The sequence below is a fragment of the Muntiacus reevesi genome, chromosome 8 (genome assembly GCF_963930625.1).
Source record: "Muntiacus reevesi chromosome 8, mMunRee1.1, whole genome shotgun sequence".
Lineage (NCBI taxonomy): Eukaryota > Metazoa > Chordata > Mammalia > Artiodactyla > Cervidae > Muntiacus > Muntiacus reevesi.
This window is the reverse complement of record NC_089256.1, coordinates 85,698,554-85,719,289: the sequence shown is the minus strand read 5'-3', so window position 1 is coordinate 85,719,289 and position 20,736 is coordinate 85,698,554. Positions and strand designations below refer to the sequence as shown.

The 20,736-nt window shown below is 42.2% G+C and overlaps 1 protein-coding gene across 7 annotated transcripts in view; it reads right to left on the bottom strand.

The window, feature by feature from the left end:
• The window catches only part of VEPH1 (ventricular zone expressed PH domain containing 1), a 313,627-nt gene that overhangs the window by 207,485 nt on the left and 85,406 nt on the right, over positions 1 to 20,736 (bottom strand). For all 7 annotated transcript variants that reach the window (XM_065943247.1, XM_065943248.1, XM_065943243.1 and 4 more), the window contains exons 5-6: positions 17,329 to 17,495; positions 3,756 to 3,965 (exon numbers count right to left, since the gene is read on the bottom strand). In XM_065943247.1, the coding sequence (XP_065799319.1) occupies positions 3,756 to 3,965; positions 17,329 to 17,495 (377 nt within the window). The remainder of the gene's footprint in view (positions 1 to 3,755; positions 3,966 to 17,328; positions 17,496 to 20,736) is intronic.

Genomic DNA, 20,736 nt, shown 5'->3' with positions numbered 1-20,736 from the left:
GGGGTAGCCAGGAGCCTGTACTTGACTTCTGTCCTCAAACCCACCTGACAATGCACTTCAGTAACTTCCTGTTTCCTTCTGGAAAGAGGCTGGGTAGAAATAACCATACACATGTATCTTGCCTATTGGTTTTGGTCTTTAGGAAAATGGCGCCACAAAAGTTTTAGAATATTGAACAGGTTTACTCAGATTAAGCAGTTAATAGCTGCTTAGGTCGCTAATTCTTGGGACAACTGAGTTTTAGCATTCTTTAAAACTAAAGGGTGATATTTTAGGCATTATTTCTGAATAAAGGATTCTGACTAACATTTAAGGTAGTTTTGTCAGGATGATCTTAAATGAAATGGAATAATGGAATTCAAGAATATCAGCGCCGGAAGGGAGATAATCCAATACAAAGACATTATATATATTTTATATGTGTGCATGTGCATGTGTGTGTGAATTTAATAGTTATTTAAGACTCCTTGTTGGAAAAGGAAATGGCAACCCACTCCAGTATTCCTGCCTGGGAAATCCCATGGACAAAGGAGCCTGGTGAGCCTACAGTCCATGGGGTTGCAGAGAGTCGGACATGACTGAGCAACTAAACAACAAACAGCAGCAAAGCCTCCTTATATCAGTCCTTCATGAGACTTCATAAACACGGTTCATGTCTGCATAATAGTTTAACAATAAGTTTCTAACTTCTTGCTGTTGGCAGTGCATGCATTTATGTCTAAATCTGTGGGATTTTCTTGAACATTATTTCCTTAGCATATGGATATTATTTGTTTTTGAGGAGAGAAGAGAGACCCAGAGAAAAGAATCACTTGACGAACTGCAATAAGACATTCCTTGTCCTCAGTCATTCTTTATGTCCTTCTCTTTTGATTAACTGCCTGTGGCCACCTAAATCCAGAGTACACATTCCAGCCTCCCTTGCAGCTATGGTCATCTCCAGCTTTGTTTTATTTAGCCAATGGGGTATAAACAGTAGGCTGTATTTGTCAGGAGGAGTCCTTCTCCCCTTTCCCCTGTTGGCTCAAATGCTCACTTGATGGGTGGAGATGAATGACCATCTTGGACCAGGAAATAGAAACCGTGTGCTCTTTGGTATGCTCCAGGATGGGAGAGCAACAAAGGAGAAGGGGGACCTGAGTTTCTGAAACATGGGGTTCTAGACTGACTGCCCTCTAGACTTCTTTATGTGCAAGAGAAACAGAGGTGTATCTTTGTTTCAACAATTTTGTTTTGTGTTACCCTTGACCACATCTAATCTAACTTGCTGTATCAAGAGTCTGGAAAAATTTTAATTAATTATCATGACTTTATGGAGGAAGGCAGGATGGGTGATGGACAAAGCCTGATTGACTCTTGCTTTAAATATATTATGTCAGGGGATCTCAAATACTGATTCATGAAAAGCTGCATCAGAATTACCCTGGCAGGCCAAAAATATAGATGTATAGATACAGGTATATAGGATTGGAACTAAGAGCCCACGTGCTGCACAACCAAAATAAGAATTACACTGGCAGAGGTTGGGGAGGTCCCTTTCCTGGAAACTTTGATTCAGTAAGTATTCTATAGGGTCCAAGAACTTATATTGTGAAAAGAGCTCCTAATATAATCCTGATATCCCAACACATTTGGAAAGTGTTTGATCTAGAATTGTTCTCGGCTGATGAACTGAACCAGAAGCATCAGAAAAAATTTTTTTTCTCCCTCAAACACAGATGCCTCCATGGGTATGTAAGAATGAGAGATAGAGATAGAGCAAGAACAAGAGAGAGAGAAAGAGAAAGAGACAGAGAGAGACAGAGACAGAGAAGAGAAAATATTCTGATATTCTTAGTTTTGAAATAGGTGATTCCTCAGGCTCTTTGGCCCCCCTTTTCTCTATATACTTACCTGGAGTCACACAAATATCACCCAATAGTCCACTCCATCTCAGATTAGCCTTAGTTTAGGTAAACTGACAGTAGCTAGAATTGTTTTTTGTTTGTTTTGTTTTGTTTACAGGTTACATTTTCTGGGGAGGTGTAGTCACCTCCAATGTGCATTACTCCATATTGCTGTTTAGTCCCTAAGTTGGGTCCGACTCTTTTGTGGCCCCATGAACTTAGCCCACTAAGCTCCTCTGTCCATGAGATTTCCCAGGCTAGGATACTGGAGTGGGTTGCCATTTCCTACTCCAGGATATCTTCCCCATCCAGGAACCGAACCCTCCTCTCCCACATTGGCAGGTAGATGCTTTACCACTGAGCCACCAGGGAAGCTCTAACTACACATTAATGAATCACAAATGTATTTGTGACAAAAAGAATGTTAACTTAAAGATTCCAAGGCCTTGCCCATCAGAGGTTGAATTTTTTGGTCCATGCAAAAATCTGCAAGGTCAGCAGACCCAGTCAAACAGCTGTTGGTCACAGTTGGCCTAAAAGCACTCGGGCATGCCACAGGTTCTCCTGGCAGCAAAGGTGACGGGGCACAGAACGTGTTAGCAGAAGGCAGATCGTGGCAAGCAGGAGACATTCCAAACAGCAGTGAACAGAAAGGGATTATGCTAAGCAGCATGTCAGTACTGAGTATTCCTTTTACAAGAGCCACTGTCACACTCACAGTACAGGCTGCCTGGGGCCCAGTTCTCCCACCTTCTGGGAAATTAAAGGAGAAAGACTCTCCACCAGGAAGAAGCCTGGCACTCACCAGCTCTCCACAAATCTCAGCAGAAATCAAACAAAACAGAACCGAAGAACCATTTTAAGACAAAATTTGAAAACAGTGCCAAGGATACCAAAGATCTAATTTCAACTGGCTCACCAACTAACCCAAGCTGAGCCTGGATGAGTCACTTAACCTTTCCAGTTTTTAACTTTCTCCTCTGTGGACTCAAGAGGCTAAACTTGGTAAATTATGAAATCGTTTTTAAGAGTTAAACAATTTTATACTTATCTAATAGGAAATATATAGTATAAGTAAGTGCATGAAGTAAAAGCCTTCCTCTATCAATTACACATTTGCTTTTATTTTTAAAAAGATAAAAATCCTCAATTCCAACATAAAATCATCAGACAGACATGCATGTGTGTGTACACATGCATGCACACACCCTTCAGAACTTTAATTTCTGGAAATTCTTTCTTAGTTGCCTAATCCCCACAAGCTCTGATGGCATCCTGTTGTCGCTGCTGAAAGATTTTATTATGCAAATATTTAGACTAGGACTTTCAAACACCCATGAACATTTATTGCACTCTCCCAAGGAACATCATGGAGAGGGCTCAAAACATACTGAATCCAGGCACTTATTGACAGAATAGATGGCAGTCTATTCTCATTAAGAGGCAGAATAGATGGCAGTCTATCCTCATTAATAGGCAGTCTCTGAGCTCTAACTCCATGTTTACTGACAGTCTCTTGGGTTAAGCAGAATGGCAACCAGAAGTGAGATGAAAATCTTGCTGGTTATTGTTATTACAAAGTGGTCTCCATCTATCATAGGGCTCTCTCCATTGTAACCCTTTCCTTTCCTCGGGTGACATGTCAGCAATGAAATCCTCACTTCCTGAACAATCCATATAACCCTGCTACAACATGCCCTTGATCCAGAGGCCATTGTCCATGCCAAAAAAAAAAAAAAAAAAAAAAGAGAGAGAGAGAGAGAAACGGAAACTTTCAGAAGTCTCAGGATATACCTGTATATTATAGAGCCCCAATGGATTAAGTGCCAATGGAGATTAGGGAAATGAAGAGAAAAACGCCATACTTACTTCATCCACATGCCCGACAGCCCCATAGATTCTTGCCATTTGTCCAATGAGGTAGGGGGATCTCTCAGCAATCTCTTTCAGCATTGGAAGAAAATTGTTCAAAGCCACTGGCTCGTAGCCTGCAATCTCTATGAGGATGCTTAGGATGATGTCGTTATGGGTCGAATCCTTCAATTGCCCAATTAGGAAAGGAATACACTTCTGAACCACCTACAGGAAGAAAAGAGAAGAAGAAGGGAGAAAAAGAAACACAGAGGAATTAAGTCAGAATCAATCTAATATTTTTTGTATTCAATCTGAACTCAACACATTCTGAGATTATTACCCTTGTTGGAATGCAAGCAAATCTTCCAAGTCTGAAATTTAAAATTCCCAGTGAAATTTCAGAGCCTTAGGTTTCCTTTGCTTTTTCTTTAAATCTGTGCTCTGCAACTGAAGGGTTAAGGCTACAAAATGCTTAAACGCTGCTACAAAATGCTTAAACGCTGCTATTCGCTCATAAGTCAAGGTCTCCTGTGTTATGTCCTTGTCAGGAGCGTTACATTTCCTCCAAACCACCCTGAGAGCTTCAGCTTTTTTTGGAGGGGGTGCCCTTTTATGATAACATTTTCCTAAAGACTCAAGGAAAACATTATCAAGTAGCGTTCTCAGAAATTGGTTGTGCTGTCCCTTATCAGCTGTGCTGCAAATATTCAGAAGAATGAATTTGATCAGTAATTACATTGAGTTGAAAAGCATAGATGGCATTCAAAAAAGAATAGGGCAACTATTTATTGAATACCTACTATGTACCCAGAATATCTAGAGATTCCTAGAAGTTAGGATAAAGGCCAGAATTTTAAAACATGGTCTACATGATCAGTCCCTGCTTGCCTAGTACTTAGACATGATTTTAGACATGCCCACCTTGTTCTCTCAACTTCAGTAACAATGTCATTTTTCTCTCTCTCAAATTCCTCTCACCATAATACCTTTGCACATATCATTCCCTCTCTGTAATAAGGTCTTCTCTACTACCTCATTTCACCAGTTAATTCCTAATTATTCATAAAATATCAGAGGGTTTCAATTTAAAAGACAATATAAGTATGCAAGAGATCCTTGACAATTACTTTAATTAGAGCCTTCAAATTAGAGAAATATCGTGTGGAAATATTTAAAATAAAAATAAAGCAGGAAAGAGCTCTTCCTTTTTCTTCAGTTTCCATTTGGACCATAAAAACATTATAAGATAAAAAACTACTAAAGTAAAATAATATCTACCATATTCTCAATATCCTAACCTTTCTTAGTTTTTAAAGTCTTTATCAATATAAGGATGCAATAATTTGCATTAAGGGGAACGTGAGTTTTTTGTGGAATGATGTCTCTTTGTTAACACACAGACACATTGCATACTAACAGTTTAATGAATTGTCTGCTAAAATAAAAGGATTACAAAGAATAACCTGGGGAAAACTGAACAATAAAAGTACAAACTATTAGTCCATTCATACTTCTATGGTTATTTCTTTTGTTTGTTGTTGGTTTGCTGTTTTGGTGAGGGAGACTTGAAATGTGACTTCCAGTATTAGGATTAAAAAAGTCTGATGCACAGCTCAACCTGCTGAACTCATAATCTAATCCCCTGCCCAAAACCTGCTTTTCCCACCTCTCTAGCCCCAAGTGTCTCCCTTCACATAAATGACACTACCATCTATCTGCTCAAGCCAGAAGTCTGAGAATCATTCTTTTTTTTTTTTTTTTTTTTACAAGGAGGGGGGTGTGTTGGGGAGGTAGGAGTCATTCTTGACTTCTGTTTTTCCCTTATCAGCATCTTGATCTGAGCAATCACCAAGTCCTATTGATTCCCACCCCTCAAGTATCCCACAGATGAGTCTACTTCTCTTCATGTCCATTCATCCATCCATTCACAAATTATTTATGGAGTCCTTTCCATTTGCAAGGTGTTATTCTAGGTGCTGCAGTTAATGTTGCTGACATTAGGTTAGCAACATTAGGTTCCTGCCTTCATGGAATAATTCACTGTCTAGTAAAGGAGATATTTAGTAAAACTAATAGCTACAAGATAAATAAGTAATAGTTTTAATAAATGTCACAAAGGGAAAATACAAGGTTCTATGAGAGATAGTCCTAGGGCCCTGATTCAGTCTAGGGGTCAGGGAAGTCCTCTCAGCAGGGACATTTAAGCTGAGACACTGATGCAGTCACCTTATACTATTCCAATAGCCTCCTAACTGTTCTCCCTGTTCTCTCCACCATAGTGACCCACCCCTGCTTAAAATACCTTAGGAATTTCTCATTGCTCTCAAGTCAGAGGGTCACTACCTTTTCTGAACTGATTCCGATCCATCTTCTAGACTTAACTCCTTATCCAGATACCCAACTGTCTCCCCATCCAGATCCCATCATGTAACATACCTCTACCATATTCGACTTTTTTTTTTTAATGCTCTTGTCCTGCTAAGTTTTCCCTTGTGTCTGGAATTTTACTCACATGATCCAATCTGCTTGTAATTCTTATCGCCTCAGTTTTGCTAGGTAACTCCTTATCATTTTTGAGGTCTCAGATTGGCTATTATTTCCTTTAAAGAATCTTCCTTGACTCCTTTCTCCTCCCTTCTCAGTCTCATATCTCTGCTAAAGCTCCTACCCTCATGCTTCCTTCCCATGGCTGGTCTAGTGTCTATCTTACAGACTGGACTGAAAGCTCTACAAGGTCAAGAATCTTTTCTATTTTGTACATACAAATGTAAACCCAATGCCTAGCACAGAGCCTGGAGAGAAAGCGAGTCAATAAATATCCGAGAAACAAATAAAAGGAAAGCAGGTCTAAAAGATATTATAGGGTAGTTTTCAGATAATCCCAACTCCCACCCCACACCACAGTAGTTGAATAGCTGTATATAAGGTTTAAACATACATACTACCAAGTGTCATATACAACATAACCAACAAGGACATAAGAGAAGACAGTTTTGAGACCACTAAAATTATCGCATGTGCATACATGCATGCTCAATCTTGTCTGACTCTTCTTGACCCTATGGACTGTAGCCTGCCAGGCTCCTCTGTCCAAGGGATTACCCCAGAAAGAACACTGGAGCAGGCTGTCATTCCCCCTCCCGGGCATCTTCCCAAGCCAGGGATTGAACACCCGTCTTCTGTGGGTCCTGCACTGGCAGGCAGATTCTTTACCACTGAGCCACCTGGGAAGCCCATATATATTATCCTATAAACAAATACATACACAAATTTATAAACATAAATTACCCTATATGTAAATTTAAACTTGATATTCATATCCAGTAATCATGGAAGAAAGGTTAGAGCTACTTTCTGGTAAACGGCACATATGAATGAACAGTTCAATAAAGGCTGCTGGTGCATTGGGGGTGACGGTATGTCCTTCAGGAGAAACTATGCGAGGTCCCTGGCACCTATGGCAGAAGTGTCAGCCAGCTGCTCCAGGTCAGGACAGCGTTCTTAACCTGAGGCTCTTAGAAATGGAAAATGCCTACACATTTCCTGCCCCATTCTACAAAATTCCATTTCCCAGTCCTTACTCTTTATGTCCTATTCCTGGAACACCAGGGTCTCTATGACACGTGTTTCCAGTTGTGACAATTTTATTTAAACTCCAGTCATACATCCCAAGACTATAAAAAAGATTTTAGATGGAGAAGGAAGAAAAGGGTAAAGGAAGAAAGGAAAATCAAGAAAGACAGGCAGCAGGCTCAGGCAAATACAGACTCCTAGGCAAAGCTGAATCCATAGAAGGAGCAAAACGAAGAGAAGTACTAAATACTGTGACTAACAATAAAATGTGAATAATGTGAATGAATAAAGACAGATACTTCTTGAAGCTTATCACTCACAATTAAGGGAAGTGGTGCTTTGGGCTTCAGATATTTTTGGATACGGAGAAATTATATTTTCCTGACAGTGTATTTCCTTAGGTTGGTCTCTTTATGCTGCCTCACTGGAGCTGTTTCACATCTCAGAGAAAGCCTTCCTTTGCTGAGAGGAGAGACGCCCCTAAGATAACATAGATAGCTTGCAGAGAGGAAGCTGACATGGCCTTCGTTCAGGCCGTAAGTCCCACACCATGGACTCTGAAAGAGCTTCCAAACTGGCCTCCTCGTCTCCAGCCTTTTCCCCTCTCTTCAGCCTCCTCATTGCCTAAAACCCCATCTGCTCATGGCCAAAGATTTCTCACAATGCGTGGGCAGAATCCCAGTGCCATGGCAATCCAGGGTCATTCACTGGCATTCACTGATGGGTATATCTGCTGCTGCTTCCTCCACGAACCTCCTGATCCAGCAACATGCCACTGGCCACCCACAGTGGCCTGAACACACATGAAAGTATGAGAAAATGCATACTTTCAAAGCTGATCTCAAATAGTTCTGCTTCTGGGAAGCCTTCCCCCCAGCCTACTCTAACATACACACAACCTGGAGCCAGAGAACAAGGGCAGCCACTGAACCACCCACTGAAATATTCTGCAGCCTTATACGGTGTTCCAACACATACACCTTTATAACCATCTGGGACGCTTGGTTTGAATTTAGAAATTTTGGTCCCTGTCAAGGAAACAGGGAGAAACAACCCCTCGCCTCCATCCCTTGTCCCTCCCTTCTCTCCCTACCGCTGGCTCTGCCCTCAAGGAGTTTCCTATGCATATTTGTGGATATTCCAGCCCACATATGCAAGCTTATATAGGCCGCCCCTCAGATCTATGGGGGCGACACTGTTGGCATGGCCTGTCCTTGGGGAAATAGACCCACAGACCAGGACTTCCACAGCCCTGGAAGCAGGACGGAGGTTTACTGGAAAGGGATTCCAAGGTCCCAGTTATCTGGACTATGTTTAGTAGGCAGGGCAGTGGACAGGAGCTGGGGGCACAGGCAGAGGAGCCCCAGTCAGAACTGCACAAATCAAGTGGCCCAGGTGAGGGCCCGCCCCTGGCTTTTCTGTTCCTTCTTGAGCAGGATCAATCACTGCCTTTATTGTTTCCCAGGAAAGTCTGCTGATGAGTTTGGCATTTTGTCATTGAACTGAAATTCTGTAGACACATCTCATTACTCCAGGCTATGGGTGCCTTGCGGAGAAGGCGATGGCACCCCACTCCAGTACTCTTGCCTGGAAAATCCCATGGACGGAGGAGCCTGGTGGGCTGCAGTCCATGGGGTTGCGAAGAGTCGGACACGACTGAGCGACTTCACTTTCACTTTTCACTTTCATGCACTGGAGAAGGAAATGGCAACCCACTCCAGTGTTCTTGCCTGGAGAATCCCAGGGACGGGGTCGCACAGAGTCGGACACGACTGAAGTGACTTAGCAGCAGTAGCAGTAGCATGGGCACCTTGAACAGAGGGCCATCAAAAACATAGCCCCATAACTTAACTGGCAGCAAGGACGTTTAAATTCTTGTTAAAGAATAAAAAGTCGAGCTACGGTGTGTGTATACATGTGTTCCTACACTCACTCTCAAATGACTCCTTAGATTCAATTTTCTCTTTCAGTTAATTTGATTAGCAGTAACAATGTCTATTAATCTCCAGAAATCTCTAAAAATAACTGCCACTCTTTTCTGTATAAAATAACTGTACTACTTACAGTTACCATACTAACAAAATATATATTCTGAAAACCATGGTTCTGCTCCAAAGACTGTTTTAGAACACACTATATAGTCCATCACTCCATCTTCTTAATGTTTTGCAACTATTCTCATTTTAAACAAATACTAAGTGGCCTTTGAGTCTTGTCAGCCAGAAGATGCTGTGTTAGGTGCTGGAGGATTAGGTATGTGAACAGGAATGCCCTACACTGCTGAGAGAAAATCCTAGAAAATGACTCTTTTTAGGGACCAGACCACAGAAGCAGTTCCTCTGGGTTTGGACATTAATCAATAGAGGGCTGAACTTGCCACTTCCTGCCACTTGTCTCCGTGTGGTTAGGGCTAGAAGTCTATGTCCTAGGGATAATAACAGATATGCTCATGCGTGTTACTAAATTCTGCTCCTTTTGTTGGCTAGACTACAGCGTGGTTTTTGGCAGCCAAGAATACAGACTTACGCCCAGAAGGCCACTTGGAAAATTGATCACCCAGCCTTTTCCTATAAATGGATTCGGAGAGTTCTCTGAAGCTTCCAGCCATGAGTCACTAGCCAGGAACTGCCTCCCCCCACCTAGGAAGGACAGTTTCCTAAGAGAGGGGTACCCAGTGGACAGTGATGGAGGAAGGGACCCCACCTGCTCGGGAAGCAACATCAGAAAGTCACAGACAGTCTCAGCTACACAAAGAGACAGCTACACAAAGAGATTTTTTTTTTTAAGGGCCAACTGTTGACCCTCCAGTCCTGAAAAGGCAGGTTATCACTAGTCACAGAAGGTGGGTAGTGAGGAGTGCATTCAAGAAAACAAGAAGCATTCCTGCACATTGCCTTCATTGAGAACGTGTTCAGGGATCTCCAAGTTACAGAACCTTGGCACAGCTTTCATGCAGAAAGAAAAGCCCCCTTTTAATCCTCATTTCACAAGGTGAAAATCCTCCTCATTTAACCTCTCATTTCATTTGAAAATGAATGAACTAGATGTACATGGAAAGCCTCAGTCTGTAGATGTGACTGTTGCCCTGATTTCACTTTCCTCTCAGTCGAGCTTTTTCTGTATCCCTCCTGTTCCCTTGGCCTGCTGTCTAATTAATGAACATGAGAGAGAGGAGGGTTTACCTGGGGTTTCTCTAGCTCACTACCTGTGTATCTCAGTAATCAAGTGCTAGCTGACGAAGAGCTGACGGAGGCAAGGGGCCGGGGTGGGGAGGGGCAGGACCGCTTTAACAGGAAGAGAAGGGCTGACGGAAAACAAGGGTGGGTCAGCGCCCTGTCAACCCCTCCCTCCCACCAGCTAGGATCTGGTCCTGGTGTTGTCCCTTCTCTTCACTGTGAGTGCTTCCTAGCCCTTGGCCTCTTCATTCCAGCATCCACACTCAGCACCCATGATAGATCTCATTGGCTGGAACTAGACTCGACTGATGATGTAGCTCATCCTGACCTGTATGGCTTTGTGAAAGCTCCCTAACCAGTGTCAGCCCCAGATATTCTGTAAACGGCAGCCTTAGGGGCAGGGCAGTGTGACTGTAATGGCCTGTGGGAGACACGGACACTGCCCATCTGAAGATGGGAGGGCCAGATAAAGATGAGGGAGGCACACGAGAAGCCACCTCACCGAGTCACTCCCTGGTACCTGCCCTGTTCTTAAGCTCTCCAAACGTCAACTTCTCTGTGTACAAAATGAAAAGGCTGTTGTGGGGAACAAGGGAGACGGTGCCTGTAAAACATCTACACAAGTGCCTGATAATTAACATGAGCTTGACCACTACTGGTGTCCCCTGTCCATCCTCCCCTGCCTCCTGGAACCTGGGAACATGCCCCTGTGGCCTTCTGAAGTGGAAGCTGCTCAGCAACTCCCCCAGAGTAAGAGAGGAGGGGGCTGGGAGTCAGAGCGCTGGACCAGTCCAGCACTGTCGCTTACCGCTTACTACTGGTATGATGGGGGCAGGATAACCTCTCAAAGCATCCAGTTTTTCCCCCTATCTTTAACTGATTAATTCATTTTAATGTTTATATAATTTTAAAGGTTACACTCCATTTACAACAAAGCATCCATTCTGACTACTGTAAAATGGAAAAAAATAACACATTATAGAGTTATTGGTAGTATTAAGTGAGATACTAGATGTTAAAACAAAAATCCTTTGTGAATGATAAACCCTCTGCAAATCTATGCAGCGTTAGGAAATATTCACAGGGTGACTTCTCTGTGCCAGATATTATGCCAGACACTGGGGACACAGTAACGGACAAGGTAGTCCTCATGTCTCAAGCATCTGTATCACAGCCAAGGTGGTTCCCTGGTAGCTCAGCTGGTAAAGAATCCATCTGCAATGCAGGAGACCCTGGTTCGATCCCTGGGCAGGAAGATCTGCTGGAGGAGGGATAGGCTACCCACTCCAGTATTCTTGGGCTTCCCTGGTGGTTCAGCTGGTAATGAATCCACCTGCAATGCAGGAGACCTGGGTTAGATCCCTGGGTTGGGAAGATCAGTATTCTAGTATTCTGGCCTGGAGAATTCCATGGCAAAGAGTTGGACACAAATGAGAGACTTACACTTTCACTTTCAAGGTGGCCCAGAGGGAAAGAGAACAGCAGAGACAAATTCATGGCAGCGTAAATGTGCTGTGTCAGGGATTAGGGGTAAGAAAAGAGTCAGAGTCTTGCTGGCAAGAAAACCACATCTAAGCAATTGTCAGCTCACAAAGGGTGGTGCTGGTGAGGGAAGATCACTCTAGGTGGAGAACATCACATGTACGTAAAAACTCAGTGCCTGATAGAGAATGCCCACCTGTGATCCCTGAGACTGGATACTTGTTCGAGGCCTAAGGGTTAAAGAGACCCTGATGCTGGCAAAGATTGAGGACAAGAGGAGAAGGGGGTGACAGAGGATGAGATGGTTGGATGGCATCACTGACTCAACAGACATGAGTTTGAGCAAACTCAGGGAGATGGTGAAGGACAGGGAAGCCTGGCGTGCTGCAGTCTGTGAGGGAGCAAAGAGTCGGACATGACTGAGTGAAAAACACGGGAGGCCAAGCAACAGTCAGGGGCCTGGTTTTAAATAGCTTCCTAAAGTCCTTTCCCAAGTCTCTGGACAGCCATAGAGAGCCTGTAACCAGTGGTCTGCTGGGACCTCTCTGAAAGCCACACAAGGTGCCACCACCACTCTTGGACCTTACCTTTTCGGGTCAGGTGACACCAAGCCCCTTCCTATAAGTGAGCGTCCTCCTGGTTTCATTTACCGCCCTTATCCCATTGGAAATCAGTTGAATTAGCTTATTCTCTGCAGATCCTCCTTGAACTTGTATTGAACCTGCCCTTCCACAAACTGTGTTTGTTTAGCTTTTGCTTTCAGGCTGCAGATAAAATGGCACACCCAGCTGTCTCCTTTCTGAAACCAGGTCCTGCCTACGAGTCACCTTTCTCTATTCCCCACATCACCTGGCCCCCAGTCTCTATCTGTGGTAGGCAGAATAATGATTTCCCAAAGATGTCCACATTCTTGTCCCCGGAACCTGTGAAAAAGGGACTTTGTAAATGTGACTAAGTTAAGGGTCTTGCCATGGCAAGATTATCTTGGATCATCTGGGTGGTCCCAATGTAATCACAGGGCCTTGGCAAAGCGAAGCAGGAGAGTCGGAGTCAGGGAAAACATGATGGAAAAGCAGAGCTGAGAGTGATGCAGACCATGAGCCAGCCTCTTGGAGCTGGAAAGTGCAAGGAAACACTCTTCTCTAGATTCTCCGGCAGGAACGCAAGCCTGCGGACCCATTTTAGACTTCTGACTTCCAGAACTGTAAGGTAACACATTTGTGTTGTTTTAAACCACTACACTTGCTGCTGTCCAAAAGTCTACAAGCAATAAATGCTGGAGAGGGTATGGAGAAGAGGGAACCCTCCTACACTGTCGTGGGAATGCAAACTAGTACAGTCACTATGGAGAACAGTGTGGAGATTCCTTAAAAAACTGGAACTAGAACTGCCATATGACCCAGCAATCCCACTCCTGGGCATGCACACTGAGGAAACCAGATCTGAAAGAGACACGTGTACCCCAATGTTCATCGCAGCACTGTTTATAATAGCCAGGACATGGAAGCAACCTAGATGCCCATCAGCAGACGAATGGATAAGGAAGCTGTGGTACATATACACCATGGAATATTACTCAGCCATTAAAAAGAATTCATTTGAATCAGTTCTAATGAGATGGACGAAACTGGAGCCCATTATACAGAGTGAAGTAAGACAGAAAGATAAAGACCAATACAGTATACTAATGCATTTATATGGAATTTAGAAAGATGGTAACGATAACCCTATATGTAAAACAGAAAAAGAGACACAGATGTACAGAACAGACTTTTGGACTCTGTGGGAGAAGGCGAGGGTGGGATGTTCTGAGAGAACAGCATGAAAACATGTATATTATCAAGCGTGAAAGAGATCACCAACCCAGGTTGGATGCATGAGACAAGTGCTCAGGGCTGGTGCACTGGGAAGACCCATAGGGATGGGATGGGGAGGGAGGTGGGAGGAGGGATTGGGATGGGGAGCACATGTAAATCCATGCCTGATTCATGTCAATGTATGGCAAAAACCACTACAATATTGTAAAGTAATTAGCCTCCAACTAATAAAAATAAATGAAAAAAAAAATACAAAGAAAAGAAAAATATCTGAAAATCTAAGAAGAAAAAAAAAAAACCCACTACATTTGTGGTAATGTTACAGCAGCACAGGAAACGAATACAACCCTGTCTGTGTCCCCCTCACTCTGAGATTTCTTTTGCATGGTCTAGTGATCCCTTAACTCCACTCCCTGCCCAGACTCTGCTGTAGATTTGTCCATCTTTTCTGTCCTTAATCCTTTCTGAAATTCGTTTCTCCATCTGTGCTTGGAATTCACTTCCACACTACCTCTAGCTTGTTCTATCTAATATTTTCTGCCACAATTTCAATCACTTTATTCTTACTGGATATTTTTAAACCCTCCTTATTTCCTCTGAACTCCAACACCCATGCAGGCATTTCCTACACTTCCCTTCCACACACAATCCATGATAGAGGTCTTCCACTCCCCACTTCACCCCTGCGCCCACTGCCTCTCATGAGTCACTAGTGGGTCTCCAGCTCCCAAAGCCAAGGTCAATTCCTATCTCCAATTTCCTTTAGTCCCTAGATCGTGACCCTGTTGAGTCACTTTCCCTCTTTGAAGACCACACACATCCTTTTACTTATTTTCATGGTCTTTACTTTCTTTGATCTCTTCTGTTCATTTTTTCATTTCCAAATTCAACAACACTTTATTGAAGCCCTCTATGTGCCCGGCACTATGGTAGGGCATGCATACAAATATGCAGACTCAGATGCTGCGCTCTTCAAGGTGTTTAAGGCGCACTGGGAGAGAAAGACATGGAAAAAATAACTACAATATATTGTTCTAAGGGCAAAAGCGAAAAAGTGTACCAGATAACAGGGAGGCACCCAGTCCTCTGTCTGACCTCTAGCCTGACTGCTCTAAGCGTGGTCACTGAAGCAGCAGGGTCAGCGTCGCCAGGGAACTTGTAAAAGAGCAGAATTGGGGACCCCATCCTAGAACTACTGAACTGAAACCTCTGGGGATGGGGCCCAAGCCTGCCCTCTCATATCCAGGTCTCCCAGCCCAGTCCTCATTTCTTAAAGGCCATCTGCCTCTCTCCTCAACCTGACACAAAACTTCAAGGTCTGGCCTGAAGCTACTCCCTCTGTGGGTCTTCATGGCACCTATTTTCCCCTAAGGCAGAACTCACTGCCACCCCATCTCTGTTTATACCTTTGTTTGGGAGGCCGGGCCCGAGGCATGTGGGATCCTAGTTCCTAGACTAGAGATCGAACCCATGCCACCTTATTAGGAGTGCCAAGTCTTAACCACTGGACTGCTAGGGAAGTCCTCCCAACCTTTTTTTTTTTTTCCTCTCACCCTCCTTTTCTTAAAAATCTGTTTCTATCTTTTGTAGAGCACTTAGCACCCTCTTTAATTCAGTTTAGTTTAATGAATCTTTATTGAGTCCTATCAGACACTGTAACAAGATGTGGGATACAGAGGAAAAGAAGAAATCATGCCTTACCACAAGGAGCTTACAGTCCTATTGTGGTTAATTATACATATAATCAACCTTGTCTGCCTTTCTTTGAATTTTGACATTGAATTCAAATGTTGCAGTTTTCACCTTGGTATTGCCTTTTGAATGGTGGATATTGATATTAACATGAAAATGAAGCAAAGATGCAGCCGTCACTGATACAACCTTGATCTTAGCATTAATCTGTCCCGTCCACATGTGCTCGTGCCCGCTAGCATCCACTTCCACTTCCCCCTTCCCAGTAGCCTCTAGTTTCTATCTGAGTATCTTCAGGGTTCAGGAGAAGCACCAGGGATGGAGCAAGGGTCTGAAACAAAGACTCTCAGGACTTTGGTTTGGATGTTTCAGGAGTCATGGAGGGAGAAGCATATGGCTTAGGGAACCCCGACTCCCATCCAGATCCCACAAGGAGAAAACCTACAGAACATGGAAGCCAACATTGAGAAATCAAAAATCTGAGAAATGGAGATGGAGAGGTTGTTCTGCTCACATACCTGAGCCCCTAATCAAGTCTCATCTGCAGGTTTTTCCCCTTTGCATGCACTAATACATTCCTTCTATTGTCTAAACCAGCATGGGTTGGGTGTTTGGCTGCTGATAGTCACATGCAACCTAATTATCATGGTGCTAGTGGGCTTCCCAGGCGGCTCAGATGGTAAAGAATTTCCCTCAATGCAGGAGATCTGGGTTCGATCCCTGGGACATGAAGATCTCCTGAAGAAGGGAATAGCAACCCACTACCTTCCCAAAGACAACCCAAGTATTCTTGCCTGGAGAATCCCGTGGACGAGAGGAGCCTGGCAGGCTTTAGTCCACAGGGTCACAAAGGGTCAGAAGAGGCTTGGCACACACTCAGAGAATAACTCATTTGCCGTCTAGGAGGTGAGCTTTTGCTCTCATGACAGGCTGATTTCCCCATACGTGAAGACAGGTGCAGGTCGTCCCCAGGGGCCCGTCTGAGAGACTGTAGATCCCAAGGACTGCATGACCACATAAACTTTCATGAAAGCTGTTCTGCAGTGACTACAGATTTGCACACTTGGTGTGTTTGTGTTACTGGACCTGTGGTGGCTAATATTGTGGGTCAGCTTCACTGGGTCAGAGGGTACCCAGATATCTGATTAAACATCATTCTCAGTGTGTCTGTGAGCGTGTTTCCAGATGACACTGGCATCTAAGTAGGCCCAGCTGTGATGAGAGGGTAACAGGCGGGAGGAAATAAACTGCCAGTGGCAGACGTTTTTTTCCTTCTCTACACAAAATTAAAAGAGGCTTCTTTTAATTCTGTGTTGAGGACACCTGGTTCTGCCTTGAGCTAACCAATACGTTTTCCTTATAGAAATGTTTTTCTTAAGCTATGTTAATGAAACTATGTATTGGCTTTGGAATCTGCCTTTCTTCAAAAGGGTTCCCCCTACTTTTTTTCTTTTCTCAAACCTTGGGCTGAGAACAGGTTCAACAAACCAGTATTCATGTCAATTGTTTTATGATACACCTCCTGCCATCCTCTCAAAAATGCATCCTCTCAGCCTTGAGTGTCTCTCTTATCCAATTAATAGCTTTCTAACAGACATAAAACACCTTGCTAAAAACTAGCAAGGGGTCACTCTTTCTGTCCCCTTCTGATATCTATGTCAGAAGCTTTCCCTATCTCTGTTATACTTTAATAAAACTTTGTTGCAGAAAAAGCTCCAAGTAGTCAAGTCTCATCTCTGACCCCAGACCAAAATCCTCTCCTCTGGAGGTCACGAATCCTGGTATAACACAAGGCTTGCAGCAGCAACCTTTCTGTGTGGATCATGCTGTACATAATATAATTCTTACCTCCAGTTGCTTCTTCTTTGCAGCTACATGCAAAAGTCGTAGAAGATGGTACTGTTCTGGTTGTTCCAGTCGAGACATCAAGCCTAGGAGTTCTGTGAGGTGTGTGTTAATTGGTTGAGGCTGCTTCTCATACACAGCAGGTAAAACCCTCAACAACATGGCGTTACCTGTTGAAGGAACAATAATAAAAAGAATGATGACTTTATCAGTCCATGAGCCGTAGAAATATTATTATCAATGTAATATATTTTGCACTTCCTCACATATTAAACAGCACAGGCTGATGGCCAAATTCTCTGCTTAAAATAACATGGTGTCTTATTCTGAAAAATCACTAAAGTATTAAACAGGTTCGGTAAAAGGGAATATTTTATGATATGATCAGCATTATTATCTAGCAAAAATTTTTCCTGAGTAATGCGCCCTGGGGAAAAGAGAATTTGACAGTAACCAGACCACACCCTTGTGGAGGAAAGTTCCGATAAAGAATTCCTGTTGAGAAACAGCATTTGGATGCTGTTTAAATAAAAACTGAGCAGTGCTGTAAGCATGGATCTAAATGAAACTGAACCAAAAAAAAAAAAAAATAGTGCAGAGGAATGTATTCATGTTCCTGAGAGATATGGAGGCTTGATTTAGACAACTGACATATGGAGGCTATGCCTTATTTTTATGAATAGTTAGAAAAGTAGCAATCCAAACTTAGATCCTCAATTTCTGCACTATATCAAGGGAAGTTTAGACTCAGCTTGTTTGTCACATGTGATTTGCCTCAAAGATTTGTATAGACAACTGGGTTTAAAATGGCAAAACCTAAAGAAGAAAAAAATGACTTAAGCTATGGGACTCATCTGCAAAAAACATATGGGAAACATCTGCCTATCACTTATGGTATAGAGTTTTTCGAAAAATCCCCACAAGTACTTAAACATCTCAGAACTTATTTCTAGGGATTTCTTGAACAAGAATTTTCTTGCCTCTATTTATTTTAAATTTGGCTTTTTATATAGAAGTTAAACACAGAAGGAATCAAGCGAGCAGTGATTACACATTTGTAAACCCTTATTAAATGGTGGGGACATTTGGATATGAGGATTAAAAAAAGAAGACCAGAATTTTCTGAATATCTATGACAAAATTTAATGAAAGGGTGATTCTGGATCAAAGTGAATGTATCAGGGTGATGGTAAATAATGAGAATTGCTTTTTCCACATATGGCTCATAGAATGGTCTCAAACAGATTTTAATCATATAACCACAGAGCCCAAAATATTGGAAATATTCAGATATTTTAAAATGTGAAAAACATTGTTTTATTTTGTTTTCTGTTTATTTTACTAAGAGCTTTTTCTTAAGAGATCAGGAATTGTCAATGTCATGTCCAATTCATACAAGGCACATTAACTCATAGAACTTAGCTATGTAGACATACTGATTAACTGCTGCAAAAAGTTACAATAAATGGGACTGTCACTGGAACTGAAGACAGGATACAACACTCATTAAAGGTCCTCAGACTCCTTGGGGGGGGAACCTAGATTAGTCATTTTAGCGAACTTGAATTTTGTTCAAATAATACAAAATTAAATAAGGGTGTTTTTTAAAACTGATGAAAACACTTTGGTATAGAAATCCTATTAATTTCATTCATAAATTAATATATTCTTCTTCATTATGAAATATTTCAAGTCATTAGACAAATATAGGCAAAAATACAAGGACCACTGTTGTGCCTACCAACTAACTTTATCAAAACTCAACCTTGTACCATAATTGTTTCTCATCCCATTTACTTCCTATTATTCCCAGAGGCAACTACTATCTTGAAGTTTGTATTTGCCATCTTCGTGAATGACTTTACACTTTAATAGCATGCATATATATAACAATAAGCATTTATAGTGTTCTTTGCAAGCTTTAAAATTTTGCATCAGTAGTAATATTTTGTACATATCTTTATGCAACATATTTTTTTCCATCCAATATTATGTTGAAGCTTTATTTAAATGTTTGTTTGTTTATTTAGTTAGCTATGCCAGGTTTTAGCTGTAGCATGTGGGATCTATTAATAGTTCCCTAACCAGGGATGAACCCAGGTTTCCCACATTGGGAACACAGTGTCTTAGCCACTGAACCACCAGGGAAATCTCTATATTGAAGTTTTATATCCAGGACACTCTCTAGCATTTATTCTCATAGCTGTATGGTATTCCACTGTATAAATATGCAAAAATTTATTCACACACTATGGTTGGAAGATTTTTTATTGTTATTATTATTATTATAATTTGCTTTCACCAGTAGTGGTACAATTTTTATACATATTTCTTTATGCATAAGTGGGAGATACTCCCTTGGGTATTGATATTGAGCTTAATGTGCTTAAAAATGACCTGAGTGACTTGTTAAAGCACAACGATACTGATTCAGTAAACTGAAGGTACAGTTTGAGAATTGGAATTTCTAACAAGTTCTCAGGTGATGTTGATGGTCACTGGACCACATAACTAAGTAGTAAAGCAGTGGGTTTGTCCCTGGGAGTTAAGTTTCTAGATGTTCCAAAATTTCTTCTCAAAATGGTTGTAGTAGTTTTCTATAGCTGCCATAAGAAACTGACATAAACTTGCCCAAAATAATACAAATTTATTATCTTATATTTCTGTAATACAGAAGTCTAGCATGAGTCTCACTGGGCAAAAATCCAGGTCTTGGAAGGGCTGGGTTCCTTCTTGGAGGTTGTAGGAAGGAATCTGTTTCTTGGCTTTTCTGGCTTCTAGAGACCACCAGCATTCTTTGCTTTGGGGTCTCCTTCCTTCATCTTCAAAATTAGCTACACAGCATTCTCTGACCCTGCTTCCATCACTACACCTCTTCCTCTGATTCTCTCTTCTGCCTTTCTTTGACTTAAGCACCCTTGTGATAACATTAGGTCCATCTGGATAATCTAGGATTTTCTCCTTATGTGGTAACCTAATTTTATCTTCAATGCAATGAAACACATCGTGTTCGCAGGCTGTGGGAATTAAGATGCGGGCAACGTTGGGAGGAGTCATTATTCTGCCTACCACCATGATTATAGCAATTTACGTACCTATCAGAAGCATGAATGTTTCTGTTGCCAACATTTAGTCTTGGCAGACACCAGTTTTTGCCAACCTGATGGGTATAAAAATGCTACCTCATTTTTTGTTCTAATTTTCATTTCTTTAATTACTTCTGAGGCTGACCAACCTTTTTATGTTGCTCTGCCATGACTTAGCCTTTCATTTCCTTTGCTTGTTTTCAATCAAGATGTCTGTGTCTTCTCACTGATTTGTGAAAGTTACTCAGTCGTGTCTGACTCTTTGCAATCCCATGGGCTATACAGTCCATGGAATTCTCCAGCCAAGAATACTGGCGAGGGTAGC